Below are 14,949 nucleotides of genomic sequence, written 5' to 3'. Positions count from 1 at the left end.
GAAGAAGAATTGCGCTCCCTATTACGCATATCACGCTTCTTCTTGAAGCAGTCAGACTCAGGGTGACCATCCCTGTTGCAGTAGTCACAATGAGTACGAGGACGAGATCGGCCTTCACGAGAGCGGGCCTCACTACCCGGAGGAGTGGGCAGTAGCGGCGGAGCACTGGAGCGAGAAGACACTGGTGGAGTAGCAGCTCGAGCAGCGAGCACAGAGGGAACCTGAAGCAAACCAGCACCACGGAGGCGAGTCTCCTCAGCACGAAGCTCAGAAAGCACCTCAGAAATAGGAACACGGCCACGAGCAAACAACTGAGCACGTCGAGGCTCAAACTCCCCACGAAGCCGTGACAAGAACTCATAGACACGTTGAAACTCCAAGTCTGATCTCACACTCTGGCAACACGGGCAAGTGCCACAAACAGTAGTGCGAAGGGAGTCAAGCTGGCGCCAGATAGCAGAACTCTGAGTGTAGAACTCATCAATAGTGGAGTCTCCCTGCTGGAGAGCATGCTCCTGACGGACCACAGACAAGTAGAGAGCATCACCGGAGGGCTGATAGCGCTGGCGAAGATGAGACCACATCTCAAAGACAGTACTGAGGCCCATAAACTCAGAAGCAAACTGAGGTAGAACACTGGCAGTGAGGACAGCCGCAGCACGAGCATCATCATCGCACCACTGAGTGTAAGCAGCCAGAGCATCACGATAAACTGAAAGAGCATCCGAATAATCCAAGACCTGCTGGTCATAAGCAGCAGCCGCATCATCAGCAGCAACCCTGGCTGCAGCCCTATCAGCATCAGAAGCATCTGCGGCAGGAGCCGGTGGCGTCGGCGGTGGGGTAGGAGCCACAGGAGGCACTGGGCGCGGAGGACAGGGAACCTCGCCGGATAGAACACCCCAGAGACGAATGCCACGCATGTGAATGCGCATAAAGGCAACGAACTCAGCATAGTTAGCCCCATCGAATATCACTTGACAGCGCGGGATGGCGACATAGCCAGATGATGCGGAAGACATGGTGCTCCTTTTCTGTCCTTTTGTTGTGGAATTAGCAAAGGTCACCCAAGAGTCAACTGGCCAGGACAAGACCGGTCAGAACTACCAGCAGATCAATTAGACGAAAAGCCAGCCAAAGGAGAATAGCCACGATCTGAAGCAGTAGACACCCGGACGTGAAACGGCAACAGCGAGCGCGGACAACCGCGTAAGACAGCAGCGGCGTGGACGGGGTCGGCGGCCGGCAGCAGCGGCGCAGACGGGACCGGCGGCCGGTGGTGCCGCAGAAGGTAGCAGCGGCACGGACGAGGCCGGCGGCCGGCAGCAGCGGCGTGGAACTTGGAGGAAGACCAGCGGCCAGCGGCTGGATCGATTGGGACCAAGTCCAATAGGATCCAACACTAGCGCTGAATCAATTCACAGTGGTTACCTAGCTTGGATGGGAAGCTCCCGTAGGTGGAGATGGACGCAGGCAAAAGAAAAGCACGGGCCGGCAGGAAAGAGAACAACGACGGCCGTGGAGGAGATTGGATCGGGAGCAGCACGAGTTGCGCGTGTGCAAAAAAATACCTAAAGCTCTAATACCATGTTGAGAATAGCAACTTTTATTATTAGGAGGCCAAAGCCAACATATATATACATACATGAGGATGCTAAAAGGCTATAAGAGAATGCCAAAAGACTAGAATGTGAAAGGCCAAAGGACATCACTAATATAACTCTAACAGCTTCGATGATGGTGCGACGGTGTGCTTCGACGGCTGCGTGACGATGACGGCGGCCCGGCTACCCGGTGATGTTGCAATAGTTTGCTTCGAAGACGACGGCGGCGGCGGCGAACACACTACATCCGAAAGTAACCTTTGACTCCCTGAGCTTGCTAGTACCAAATCAAAATCAATATCCGCATTCAACGTCCAGAACTATTTCTACCAAGTGACGATCGGACGACACCTTGGACTACCTTGGATCAGCTCACGACTAGGCAACTGAAGATGGTCACGACCTTTTTTGCATGGAAGATGGTCACAACCTGCCAACTGAAGAAGCCAAAGTAGCTACGTGCTACAGGTTAGGAAACTGGCGAAGGGTGGGCTACCTTCGCGCGTGGTCACACATACGCGCTCTGCGCCACACGATAGCACGGGATCTGACGGCGCTGGACGCGGATGACGAACGCGAGAAATCATCCGGCTGCTTTTAAGCGTTTTCCTTATTCCTTCCCATGAATTTATTGTATTACCATGTACAACAAAGAAGAAATTGATTGCCGCCCGGGAATTTATTATGTTGCCAAAGAAAAGATTGATCTGATTATTACCAAAGATTTATTTGATTACCAAAGATGAAAGCGTGAATGCACGACGCTACTCTTGAGGTGTCCCCCCCTCTCCTCCCGCGACCGCGTCGCCCCCGCGGGCGACCGGCCGTGCGGCAACCTCCTCCTCCTCCTCCAGCCCCCTCTCTCCCCTTCCTCCCCGCCACCGTCGCTGCCCCCGCGGCCGGCCTGGCCCCGAGGACGCTAGTGGTGGTGGCCCCCTTGACCTTTTCCCTCCTGATGGCTCTCCGGCGTGGGGCGGAGCTGCACTGGGGGGTGCTCCTAGGCGGCGGCGGTCTGGCTGGCGGCGGGGTTCCCCGACGCGGCGTGGGCGGGCAGCTGGGCGGCGGCGCCGTCGTTGGCAATGGGGTGGCGCAGCGGCGCGCCCTGGCGGCGACGCTCGGCCCAGATCTGGGTCCTTTGGGCCCCATCTGGGCCTGGGCGGGCCGGCGGCAGGGCGGGTCTGTGGCGTGACTCCCAGGAGGCGGGGGGAGCGGCGATGAACGGCGGGGGACTGGCGGCGCCGACGCCAGCCTGCTGCAGCGTGGTCGGCGGGGCTTAGCGGGCCCGTTTAGGGTCTGGCCGGGCCAAGGGTTGCCTGCGGTGCCCCGCTGCCGTGTCCGGACGGCTACCGCGACGGTACCGGAGGCGCGCGCCTCTCGCACGACGACGGTGGAGGCGGTTCCCTCCCGCTCGGCCTTGGTGCTGCTGCTCGCGTCGCTTGGCTCTTCTCTCCAGTCTTCGTGGCCTCCTGTTGGCGCTCACAGTGAGACGACGCGGATGGCGGCGCAATCGTGATGGCACATGGTGTTGGGCGGTGGTTTGGCTGGTCGGCTCCGGTTGGGCGGTGGGGTTTGGAGTGCGGGAGAAATCCTTGCCGGTTCCTCTGGCTCAGATGCGGTGACACCGGCGAGTGCCACTATTCCTTCTTGGAGGGTGTCAGTAGTAACCATCCCCCAATCTCCCTCTACGTACTGGGGGAAACCCTAGGACTCGTCGGGCAGCAGCGTCGTCGGCGTCGCATTCCTTCTTGGAGGTGCTGCTTGGTACGCGGTAGATCGGAGCTTTGGGCTGTGGTGGTTTGTTTCCGGAGGGCTGCCGATGTTGGCATTTGTTTCTTCTTCTTTTCCTTTTGGGCTTGATTTGCTGCTCGCCCCAGCATTGTGTTGTGTACAATGATGGTTTGCTTTCGAATACAAAGTGGGGGGGGGGCCTTTTTCGGTAAAGATGAAAGCGTGGGAGGGGCTTACCAAAGATGAAAGCGTGGGAGGGGGAGGGGGGGTGCACGAGGAGGATGGACGAAGGGGTGGGGGCATAAGACGGAGACGGAACACTCCGTTTCTTTTAGGTAGTAGAGATAGAGATGATTACCAAAGATGAAAGCGTGTGAGGGGGTTACCAAAGATGAAAGCATGGGAGGGGGAGGGGGTTGTACGAGGAGGATGGACGGAGGGGGACGTAGGACGGGAGACGGAACACTCGTCTCTTTTAGGTAGTAGAGATAGAGATAGAGAGACGGAGGATTCAGGTTAGAGGTCTCGAGAAAAAATATGCTTGGATCGGATCCATATGTGCCAAGGATATATTCGCAACACTCCAGCCTGTAAAGCCCAATAGATTACCAACTCACGGATTGGAAGGCACGAACGACCCGGCCCGGAGGAATCAGCCCAAATATACACACAGGAGTAGCTGCCACGGGCCACCTCTCCTCTCCACATATTGGAGCGGAGCCCGAACCGAGCAGAGAAACCCCTTTTCCCCTTCGTCCTCCTCCCCCCTTCCGCTCCCAGCTAGGGTTTTGCCTGCCCGCCCGCCTGCCGTCAGCGACGCCCGGCGCAGCCAGCGCGATGGAGCCCACCTCGTCGTCGGCGGTGGCGAGGCAGACGTGGGAGCTGGAGAACAACATCCCGGCGGCCGCCTCCGACCCGGACGCCATGGACGCGATCTACCGCTACGACGAGGCGGCCAACGCGCGGGCCCACCAGGAGAAGCCCTGGGCCACCGACCCGCACCACTTCCGCCGCGCCAGGATCTCCGCCCTCGCGCTCCTCAAGATGGTCGTCCACGCCCGCGCCGGCGGCACCATCGAGATCATGGGCCTCATGCAGGGCAAGTTCGAGGGCGACTCCATCATCGTCATGGACGCCTTCGCCCTCCCCGTCGAGGGCACCGAGACCCGGGTCAACGCCCAGGCCGACGCCTACGAGTACATGGTCGAGTACTCCACCATCAACAAGCAGGTACTGCGCCCTTCCCCCGCCCCTGTTTATTTTCCGGAGCTCTCGATCTGACCAGAGACTGCAATGTTGCTCCAAATAGACTGTCTATGTTCTTGTGCACATCAAAATTGTTAATAGTTCGTGCTAGTACCTTGTCATGTTGAAAAGCTTTGGGGTTGATTATTAGGCAATGCTGCTAATTTGGTGTGTATGTTCGTCTTATGGTTAGGTGCATCCAACTTGTGCAGTTAAATGTGGACAATTCCTTGTTGCTTATATGATCTTATTAATAGTTCTGTTTTTTAGTTATGAACTTGTCTGCCTTTGTGTAATTTTGCCCTCAGATCAGTCCCTGTTGTAGATATCGATGATTTGAGTTAGCTTGCTGACATACTGGGTCATCTGATGCAAGAAAGTGGAAACATGATTAGTGGATTCATCCGTAACTGTATCAATATATCTGGTAGTTATCATGGTTAATTAGTAGTGGTGTCATAGTATTTAGTGTTGGATCAAACAGGACCCAATGCTTCCATATTTTCTTTCACCATTGAATTGATTTTTAGAATTGCTCTGTACTTGCTATTTTATTCAAATCTCTGTATTTTGCCCCCCTGTTTTTGAAAGCTTAGATATACTCCCTCTGTCCCAAAATAAGCGTCTCAAGTGTAACTTAAGTATGAAGTAGTACTAAAGTTGAGACACTTATTTTGGGACGGAGGGAGTAGTACCTTGATTGTGCATTTGTGCTTGTTTAATCTGTTTTGGCAAAGAATAATTTAGAGAGTACTGCAACTGAGATATGTGAACTGGGGAAGTAAGGGTGTGTTTGGATTTGAGCCAAAGCTGGCCTTACCAAAATATTGGCGTGCCCACAGGTTTTGGCTGCCGTTTGGATTGAGGCCAATATTTTGGCTAGCCCAGTGTGCCATGAATGCCCCTGTGTAATTTTCGCCAAACCATGGGCGCGGCGAGGGCGTAGGAATCGCTTGCCAAAAAGTTGGCGTGCTCAGCCCGCTCTTACGTGTACGTGAATACCGTTTCGTGATGTTAAAAAAAGCGATGGATTATCTCGCTGAGTAGCAGAATTCCAGAAAGCAGTGGTCATGCACGTTTTACGTCGTGGTTGTTTCGATTTCCTTTTTGTAGGACCATGGTTAATTACTAGTGGTGGCATAGTATTTAGTGTGGGATTGAACAGGACCCAATGCTTCCATATTTTCTTTCACCATTGAATTCATGTATAGAATTGTTCTGTACTTGCTATTTTATTCAAATCTCTGACTTCGCCTCCCTGTTTTGGAAAGCTTAGATACAGTACATATCCTTGATTGTGCATTTGTGCTTGTTTAATCTGGTTTGGCAAAGAATATTTTAGAGAGTGCCGCAACTGAGATATGTGAACTTGGGAAGTAATATATGCACGTGCAGGTGTGTGTTAGGTGTTTACTGTTAAATACTGATCAAACTAACTTGCATTTGTTCTTCATATGGATAGGCTGGAAGGTTGGAAAATGTGGTTGGCTGGTACCACTCACATCCTGGTTATGGATGCTGGCTCTCAGGCATTGATGTTTCAACTCAGATGCTTAATCAGCAGTTTCAAGAACCATGGTTGGCTGTTGTGATAGACCCTACAAGGACTGTTTCTGCTGGTAAAGTGGACATTGGAGCTTTTAGGACATACCCAAAAGATTACAAGCCACCGGATGAGCCTGTGTCTGAGTATCAGACCATACCACTCAACAAGATAGAAGATTTTGGTGTTCACTGCAAACAGGTAATGTGATCAATTCTCTTATTATTTATATTTTTATTTGTTGCAAAGTGTGGTTTAGTTCTGTTCTAACTGTAATTTTCATGCAGTACTATTCTTTGGATATAACCTATTTCAAGTCATCCCTGGACTCTCACCTCCTTGATCTACTCTGGAACAAGTACTGGGTCAACACATTATCTTCATCACCACTTCTGGGCAACAGGGATTATATTGCTGGACAAATCTTTGATTTAGGTAAGCGTTTCCTTCTAGGAATATTTCTAGGAACTTGGCTTTTGGTTATATCTTGTTTGGCCTTCCAGTAAATTGTGGGACAGTGATAAATAAGTTTGTGCTATGCAGCTGATAAACTAGAGCAAGCTGAAGGGCAACTGGCACACAGTCGATTTGGCATGCTTATGCCATCACAGCGAAAGAAAGAGGTCAGATTCTGTGTTCATGCCCTTTAAACTCTGCTTACCTCAGTGTACACCACTGTCCTTTTTGCCCTTCCGAAGTTCACTGGTCCAGCACTATCTTGATGGCTGCATAATTATTTCCGTTTCTGCATCTTTCATTGTATCATATCAATATACAGTTACCTACTCCCTCCGTCCCATAATATAAGATGTTTTCGCAAGACAGAGGGAGTAGTTATTATGATGTTGTGTTATTTGTTATTCTTCGTCACTTCCTATAGTAAGTGGATGGTCCTATTTGTCTGACTGTCACTTGTTGGCTTTTCGTTTGGATATGTTACAAATCTGGTATCTGTTGTTTATTTGTTGAAGGAAGAAAGCATAGTCGATATGATGCAAATTTTATTGTGGTGTGTAAGATCAGTACTAGTAAGAATTGAGAAGTTGTGCTTGAGAAAAACTTGTTTGGATAAATGAGAAGTTGTGAAGTTCTGATGGTTGACCTTCTAGGAATGGCTGATGGTGTTTTATACTTTGATTCCACTTCAATTCCATGCTTAGTTACTTGTAAAGTGTGGTATGTCAATTTATACTTGATTGTGCTTGAGCTTAACTGCATGAAATGAGGGGCTGTGTACAGTTCTGTAGATATTGCATTGGTATTTTAGTTTTGTAATATGTTCCTCCTGTGCCGTAATTATTTACACACCTGCAGGCACAAATGATTTATTTATTTGTCAAGTTCACTCAGTTTCGTGCCCATCTTTTGCTTTCCAACGTGGACCACTTTATTAATTAGTTGGCACATCCTAAGTTCTTATTGCTTTGTAATCTTGTATTGGCAGGTTCTCCAGTTTATTTACCGTCTCTGATTGAACTATTTTTTATTGGTGAACTAAATGTGGTTTCTGTCGTTTCTTTGGTTTTATGGTTTCTCTAGCAAGAGGAGTCGCCGCTGGCTAAGGTAACCCGGGATAGCTCCAAAATTACCGCTGAACAGGTTCATGGTCTCATGTCACAGGTAAATCTCAACTTCTTCCTGAATTCCATAGCGTTTTAGTTCTCCTGGTACAAATTTCTGATGTTACCCCTAACTACTACAATTTGATCCTTGAAGGTCATCAAGGACATCCTCTTCAACTCTGTGCACCCGTCAAGCAAAAGCAAGGCAAGCGCAAGCGGAACCGCCCCAGATTCACCAGTGCCTGAGCCCATGGTCGAAGCATGAGAGTTCCAGTGAAAGTTCCTTCACATTTTGATGCTGGATTAACCTACACCGGGCTCGCAAGCCATTTCATCACTTTGAATCGTGGCCAGCATAGTTATCTGATTCGAACTTTCGTCGGCTGGGAGCCTCATCATCTGTCAAATCAGAATTGGCATGTAATTACGAGTTACCTTTTGCATCTAGTGATGCCACTGAGAGGTTGTGTTATTTACTTTTAGGAGTTTGTTGAAGTCACCTTGGGTAAACTATGCGGCTATTATGTTGGTGGATGTTGATTGCCTTTCTGATTGGTGGGCACAATCTATCTATGTTCAAGGTCTCTATCAAACAGTGCGCTCAGTTTTTTTCCCATAGTTTAAGACTTATAAGCGGCATATACGCTTCTTAAATTCCCGGCTCGCCAGAAGCTGCTGCGATCACGAGACCTTTTCAATCACGAGCCGTAGAGCTGCAATGTTTGCGATGTTCTCCGTTTGTTTGACTTTGAATCGATGCTGCTGCGACATTCTATTTTTGTGTCGCTAGTAGCGTTACGTCGTCATCGTTTCATGTTTAGATGCAATTATATTAAATGCCCACCAGTCAATATCTTAGTGTTTTTTGCGATTGGTGAGGTAAAATAAACCTTTATTTGTTACTCCAATCAACATAACTCTGGGCACATATTTTTTTTGCAGTAGTTGCACTCACAGGCCAAGTTATGGTTCTGTGGTTTGACGTTTACTGTTCTCGTGCCTTGACTAATGGTTCCGGGTAAACATGGCTGCTCCTGCAATTCAAGCTGCGTCTAATTCTTCCTTATGCTGAGGGTTTGACAAAAATTCCAGTCCACTAATCCACAAGTCAATGACTCATATACACAACTTGTAAGTTGTAGTACATAGGCTAGGCGGCGGCTATACAAATGGAGATACACGGCGGACATACTCGTTCAATGGCGTTCCCAAATCCCAATATGCAGGGCTTCTTACTAGTCTGAAAATACCTTGACCAAACTCAGAGACGACGGGAGTCATTTCAATGTGACCATGACCGTGTCTCCCCCAACATCAAAAGCCAGCCGCCAACAATCGCATCGTGCGCGCGTGCGCCGATCGATCACTATAAGAAGCTCGCAGCACCCATGATGAGCCAGAACCAACTTGTCACCTTGCTCCATTGCCAGCCTTGGCGAGCTGCACGTACGAGCACGGACATTCCCGTAGCACACAACACTTGGAGAGTGGAGGAGCAAACGCCATGAGAGCGCTCAGGGTTTTCCTCATGCTCGCCACCTTGCCTTGGATCGCCCTCTCGGTCGGCGAGCGCCGGAGCGTCATGTGGCGCGGCGACTCCTTCGCCGTGGAGGACGCCGCCTCGTCGTCGTCGTCTTCTTCCGGCCGGCACGTGCACGCCCTGGTGTCCCCGGGCGGCAACTTCTCGTGCGGCTTCCGCAAGGTGGCCACCAACGCCTACACGCTCGCCATCTGGTTCACGGCCTCGGCCGACGCCACCGTGGCCTGGGCGGCCAACCGCGACGCGCCCGTCAACGGCCGGGGCTCCCGCGCCGAGCTCCGGCACGACGGCTCCCTCGTGCTGCGGGACTTCGACGGCCGCGTCGCGTGGAGCACCAACACCAGCGACGCCGGGGCGGACCGCGCGGAGCTGCTCGACTCCGGCAACCTCGTCGTGTCCGACGCGTCCGGGCGCGCGCTCTGGCAGAGCTTCGACTGGCCCACCGACACGCTCCTCCCCGGCCAGCCCATCACGCGGTACCGCCGCCTCGTGTCGGCGTCGGCGAGGGGCCTGCCCTACTCCGGCTTCTACAACTTCTACTTCGACAGCAACAACATCCTCAACCTCATGTACGACGGCCCGGAGATCAGCAGCAACTACTGGCCGAATCCGTTCAACAAGTGGTGGGACAACAACCGGACGGCGTACAACAGCAGCCGCTACGGCAGCCTCAACGCGCGCGGCCGCTTCTTCGCCAGCGACAACCTCAAGTTCAACGCCTCCGACCTCGGCGACGCCGGCGTCATGCGCCGCCTCACGCTCGACTACGACGGCAACCTCCGCCAGTACAGCCTCGACGTCTCTGCAGGGACGTGGCGGGTCACGTGGGCGGCAATGTCGCGCCAGTGCGACGTGCACGGCATTTGCGGCCGCTACGGGTTGTGCACGTACGGGCTGGGCGGGGCGCCGGTGTGCTCGTGCCCGGAGGGGTTCGTCGGCGCCAACGCCAGCGACTGGAGCAAGGGCTGCCGGCGCGAGTTCGACGTCCGGTGCGGCGAGGACGTGTACTTCGCGCCCATGCCGGCCGCCGACTACTGGGGCTTCGACTTCAACTACACCGAGGCGCTCACCTTCGACACGTGCCGCCAGATCTGCCTCGACGACTGCAACTGCGAGGCGTTCGGCTACAAGCAGGGCTCCGGCAAGTGCTACCCCAAGATCGCGCTCTGGAACGGCCGCCTCCCGGACAGCAAGCAGGTCATCTACCTCAAGGTGCCCCGCCGCGTCCAGAACCTCGACCCCTCCGTGCTGCGCCTCGGCGGCCACAGGTGCACCGTGCGCGAGGTGAACGCCAACAGCAGCGCCTCCTACCTGCTGGCCGCCGGCAGCAAGCTCAATTTCGTCTACTTCTACTCCTTCCTGGCCGGGCTGTTCGTCATGGAGGCCATCTTCATCGCCGTCGGGTACCTGTTCGTGTTCCGGGCCGACCCGGCGGCGCGGCGGATCCGCGACGAAGGGTACAGCCTGGTGCTCAACCACTTCAGGCGGTTCACGTACGACGAGCTGTCGGCCGCGACCTCCGAGTTCAGCGAGGAGGTCGGGAGGAGCGCGTCGGGGGCCGTGTACAAGGGCGTCCTGGACGACGGCCGGAGCGTCGCCGTGACGCGGCTGGAGGAGGTGACGCAGGCGGACGAGGTGTTCCGGTCGGACCTCAGCGTGATCGGCCGGATCAACCACATGAACCTGGTGAGGATCTTCGGCTTCTGCTCCGAGCACTCGCACCGGCTCCTCGTCTCGGAGCAAGTGGAGAAGGGCTCGCTCGACAAGGCCCTCTTCGCCGACGGCGAGGACGGCGCCGCCGCGCTGGGGTGGCACGCGAGGTACGGGGTGGCCGTGGGCGTGGCCAAGGGCCTGGCGTACCTGCACCACGAGTGCCTGGAGTGGATCGTGCACTGCGACGTGAAGCCGGAGAACATCCTGCTGGGCGCGGACCTGGAGCCCAAGATCAACGACTTCGGGCTGGTGAAGCTGCTGAGCCGGCGGGACGAGCGCGGGCGGGTGCTGTCCCGGGTGCAGGGCACCAGGGGGTACATCGCGCCGGAGTGGGCGCTGAACCTGCCCATCACCGGCAAGGCCGACGTGTTCAGCTTCGGCGTGGTGCTCCTGGAGCTGCTCCGCGGGCAGCGGGTGTGCGACTGGGAGGTGGACGGAGGGGGAGGGGAGGCGCTGCGCATGGACTTCCCGCGGCTCGTCGCGCTGCTGCGGGAGGAGACGAGGGACCTGCAGGAGGCGTGGCTGGAGGAGTTCGTCGACGCGCGGCTGCGCGGCGACTTCAGCCACCCGCAGGCGGCCGCGATGCTGGAGGTGGCGGTGTCGTGCGTGGACGACGACCCCGGCAGGAGGCCCAGCATGAACGCCGTCGTGCAGATGCTCCTCTCGTCGCAGGACGTGGTGCCGCCGTCGCTCCGCCACGCGTCGTCTCCGGTCCCGGAGATCAGCCACATGGTCTGAACTGAATCAATACCTGACGATTAGCACCTGAGAACCCCTTAAAAAAACCCTGAAGTCGATAACTCCCGACCGTTCGGTCTGGGAGAGCCCCAGACCGAACGAGTCGTTCGGCACGAGGGTTCCCCCTCACGAACGCTTTCGTTCGGGAGGAGAGGATTGAAATCACGAACGCCCTCCCCAGGCCCCCTATAGGGCCTTGCCTTTTTTAATGTAAAACGAAAAGAAAAAAGCCCAATAGCATAAAAGAAGAAGCCCAGATTGTTTTTCTTTTTTCTGTGACAAATTAAAAAGACTAATTTTTGATGTAGTACGAAAAAATGTCATCAACTTTAGAAGCAGAAAAATGCCATGGAAAATTCCAAAAAAATGCCATTCGAGTTTGGCCAAACTATTTTATGATTTGCCATGATATAATTTTACAAATGGCAAGGTTTACAACATATTTGATTCCTAAGAAAAAGCATGGCAAAATATTCAAAAATACCATGGCAAAAAGTAATCCCCATGATGCATACAATAATAATCGCCATGGTCCCGTACAACTAGATTATACAAAAAGTTAAACAAAAAATTTGCCATGTGAATATCAATATTTACCATGGTAGAAATAGTGTACATTTTACCATGGCAAAACTAAAGTAAATTTGCCATGAGAATAAATTAAAAATTGCCATCGCTACACGAGTTAAATTAACCATCATATTTGAATTAAGATTGCCATGGAAAAAAATGTAAAATTTCCATGGCAAATAAAAAGTAAAATTGCCATGGCAATAAAAGTTAAAAATATTTGCCATGCCGACTTATGTAAATTTCCCATGACAAAATAAGATAAATTTGCCATGGAAAAAATAAATTAAAAATTGCCATGGCGATTTAGGTAAAATTGCCGTGCCATTTAAAGTAAATTTGCCATGGCAAAAAGAATTAAAAATTGCCATGGCAATAAAAGTTAAAAATTGCCATGGCAAAATAAAAAGTTAATTTGATTGCCATGATATTTTACTATAAACACGAGACACAAGAAATGTGGATTGTTTGTTTAGAGTTGCCATCAAAGTTGGATAAAAAAAGGTTCCGGTTTGTAATAAAAGTTACCATGAGTGTACTATAACAAATGTCACCCCCGAGACAAATACGTCATGACCATGAGACCAAGTTTCAATTTGTAAGAAATTGATAGCATTTCAATTTAACGATTCCCACCCGAATACTAAAAATGATGTTGCCATGCTACATGGCAAAATGGCCATGATGAAGATCTGTTTTCGCCTCAAAATTACCATGGACCTAAAAAAACATTTCAACAAATTTCATGTCCTGTGACAGCATACATGCACTAAGCACTAAATGTTCATGGCAATTCCATTACCAAAATTTCCATGGCTGCAACAAAATGATGCTGCTGTGCTACATGGAAAAATGGCCATGATATACATCTATTTTCACCTCAAAATTGCCATGGACCTAAAATATACAAAACATTTCAACAAATACCATGTGCTGTGACAGCCTACGTGCACTAGCCACTAAATGTTCATGGCAAGTCCACTACAAAAAGTTGCCATGGCTGCAAACAAAATACACATTATCCACTGCAATTTCATGGCAAAAACCACTACACAGATTGCCATGGCTGCAAAAATACATAGTCCACTGCAACTTCAGCCGAAACAAAGACCGTTATGGGAGAGGAATCGAGCAGAAAATCTCACCAATGTCTATGACGAGGTACAGTCGGTTGACCGGCGCGCGATACGGAGCTGGATCCCCGCGAGGTACAGGGAGAAGGAGAAGAGCGCTCATCGGTGAAGGGTGCGCGCCGTTGATGTGGGGCTCTGGTCCGTCGCTTCCGTCGGCGAAACTGGTGCTTGTGTGTGGGGCGGAGCCGGAGAGCTCACCGGGGCTCCTCCAAGCGCGGCTGCCGCAGGCCGGCCATGCTCCTCCACACAAGGGCGTTGCGCGAACTGCGTGGCTCCTCGTCGCGCGGTTGCCGTCGATGCGCATGGCGGAGGCGTTGACTGTCGGGCAGGGAGATGGTGGAGGGAGGTGGCGGCGTTGAGTTGCGCTGCGGCGGCCGGACGTTGCCCTGGGGATGGGACCGGCCCCACTGATCTGCGATGCGGCGGCCGGACGTGCCGCGATGGGGCAGCGGCGCTGAGCTGCGCTGCGGCAGTGGGGCGGCGGCTATGGCTGGCGAGCGGCGGCGAGAGAGCGCATGGAGAGAGCAGAGCGGTGGGAGGGGAAGGGATAAGGCTGATGATAGAGAAAGTGAGGCGTTCGCTACGGGTGGATCAGATCCCGAATGTTTTTTTCGTGACGTGGCGTTCCAGCCTGCTTTAAGATTCGTAAAGAAAATCTAACGACAGTAGACGCGTTCGGACTGAAAACGTCAAAAATCAGACGTTCGATAGTTATTGATTTCGAAAAAAATTTAGCACCTGAGAATCAGGCTTTCCGATCATTCCAATTATGGAGGATCTGAATTTTGTATTATTTCATTTATTATCAATTAGCAAACATGCCCGTACGTTGCAATGGGAGAGTAAATATTTTTTATCCGAGTTAAAATGACGAATCATGTGACATTGATTTAGGTTGCACCCTAAAAAGTATTTTTTTTAAATAGTTAATAGATAAGATCATAAAAATAACATCATATATAAAATTCAGATTATACACATTTTTCTAATCAAATTTCATATATAACATGCTGAAATTAATGTTAAGGTTTAAAAGATATGATTATTTTGAAAAATAATTATTTCAGATAGACTTCTGGTTGATTAACGCAAATATTATGTACTGCAGTTTGATTAGTATAAAAGTCAGGGAGTTTTATGTAAAATTAAAAAATGATTCATTCCGACTTAAAGATGGACTGCGAGTTGTTTTCAACAAACTAAGGTTTTTTATTTTGCAAAAAGGCACGGCGGACAAATAGAAGCGATATGTTATTTATTATTAGGTAGAGACTATGTCTCGAAAGCAATATGTATAGGAGCCGGGATCTTAATGCTAAAAATCCTACATGGGCGCACTCACGCTTCTTCGTACCCAGGTCGTACCTCTTTTATATTTTACAGCAGCGAGGACTTTGATGGGCCAGAGAAAGCGTTGAGGTCCAGGCAAGCCTTTTTTTCCAATGCACGAAAATGTACCTTGTTTAATTAAGTTCCGTGATGTGCGTGTAACATAAAAGTTCAACAGCTCTCAGTTGGCAGTCATCAGCCGTTGAGGAACCATAGGTCGTGGGTTCGACCCCATGTTGGCGTG

General features: G+C 51.4%; 2 protein-coding genes across 2 annotated transcripts; both read left to right on the top strand.

Moving 5' to 3' along the window:
* The first annotated feature begins 3,936 nt into the window (after positions 1-3,936).
* Positions 3,937-8,275, top strand: LOC123054875 (COP9 signalosome complex subunit 5). The gene is made up of 6 exons (XM_044478750.1): positions 3,937-4,562; positions 6,040-6,321; positions 6,408-6,555; positions 6,664-6,743; positions 7,660-7,740; positions 7,837-8,275. Exons 1-6 carry the CDS (start codon positions 4,170-4,172, stop codon positions 7,945-7,947), a joined length of 1,095 nt encoding a protein of 364 aa, XP_044334685.1. The 5' UTR covers positions 3,937-4,169; the 3' UTR covers positions 7,948-8,275.
* Positions 8,276-9,186: 911 nt separating this feature from the next.
* Positions 9,187-11,673, top strand: LOC123056026 (putative receptor protein kinase ZmPK1). Its single transcript, XM_044479796.1, has one exon. It carries the CDS (start codon positions 9,187-9,189, stop codon positions 11,671-11,673), a length of 2,487 nt encoding a protein of 828 aa, XP_044335731.1.
* Positions 11,674-14,949: the final 3,276 nt, after the last annotated feature.

This window comes from Triticum aestivum, chromosome 2D (genome assembly GCF_018294505.1).
Source record: "Triticum aestivum cultivar Chinese Spring chromosome 2D, IWGSC CS RefSeq v2.1, whole genome shotgun sequence".
In the NCBI taxonomy this organism is placed as follows: Eukaryota; Viridiplantae; Streptophyta; class Magnoliopsida; order Poales; family Poaceae; genus Triticum; species Triticum aestivum.
The sequence above is the reverse complement of the archived record's forward strand: the minus strand, read 5'-3'. Positions and strand labels throughout refer to the sequence as shown.

Coding starts and splice junctions, on each gene's coding strand:
- LOC123054875 (XM_044478750.1), top strand. CDS start 4,170: ATGGAGCCCACCTCGTCGTCGGCGGTGGCGAGGCAGACGTGGGAGCTG. Junction 6,556..6,663: donor TGGACAAATCTTTGATTTAG/GTAAGCGTTTCC, acceptor TGTGCTATGCAG/CTGATAAACTAGAGCAAGCT. Junction 6,744..7,659: donor CATCACAGCGAAAGAAAGAG/GTCAGATTCTGT, acceptor TGGTTTCTCTAG/CAAGAGGAGTCGCCGCTGGC.
- LOC123056026 (XM_044479796.1), top strand. CDS start 9,187: ATGAGAGCGCTCAGGGTTTTCCTCATGCTCGCCACCTTGCCTTGGATC.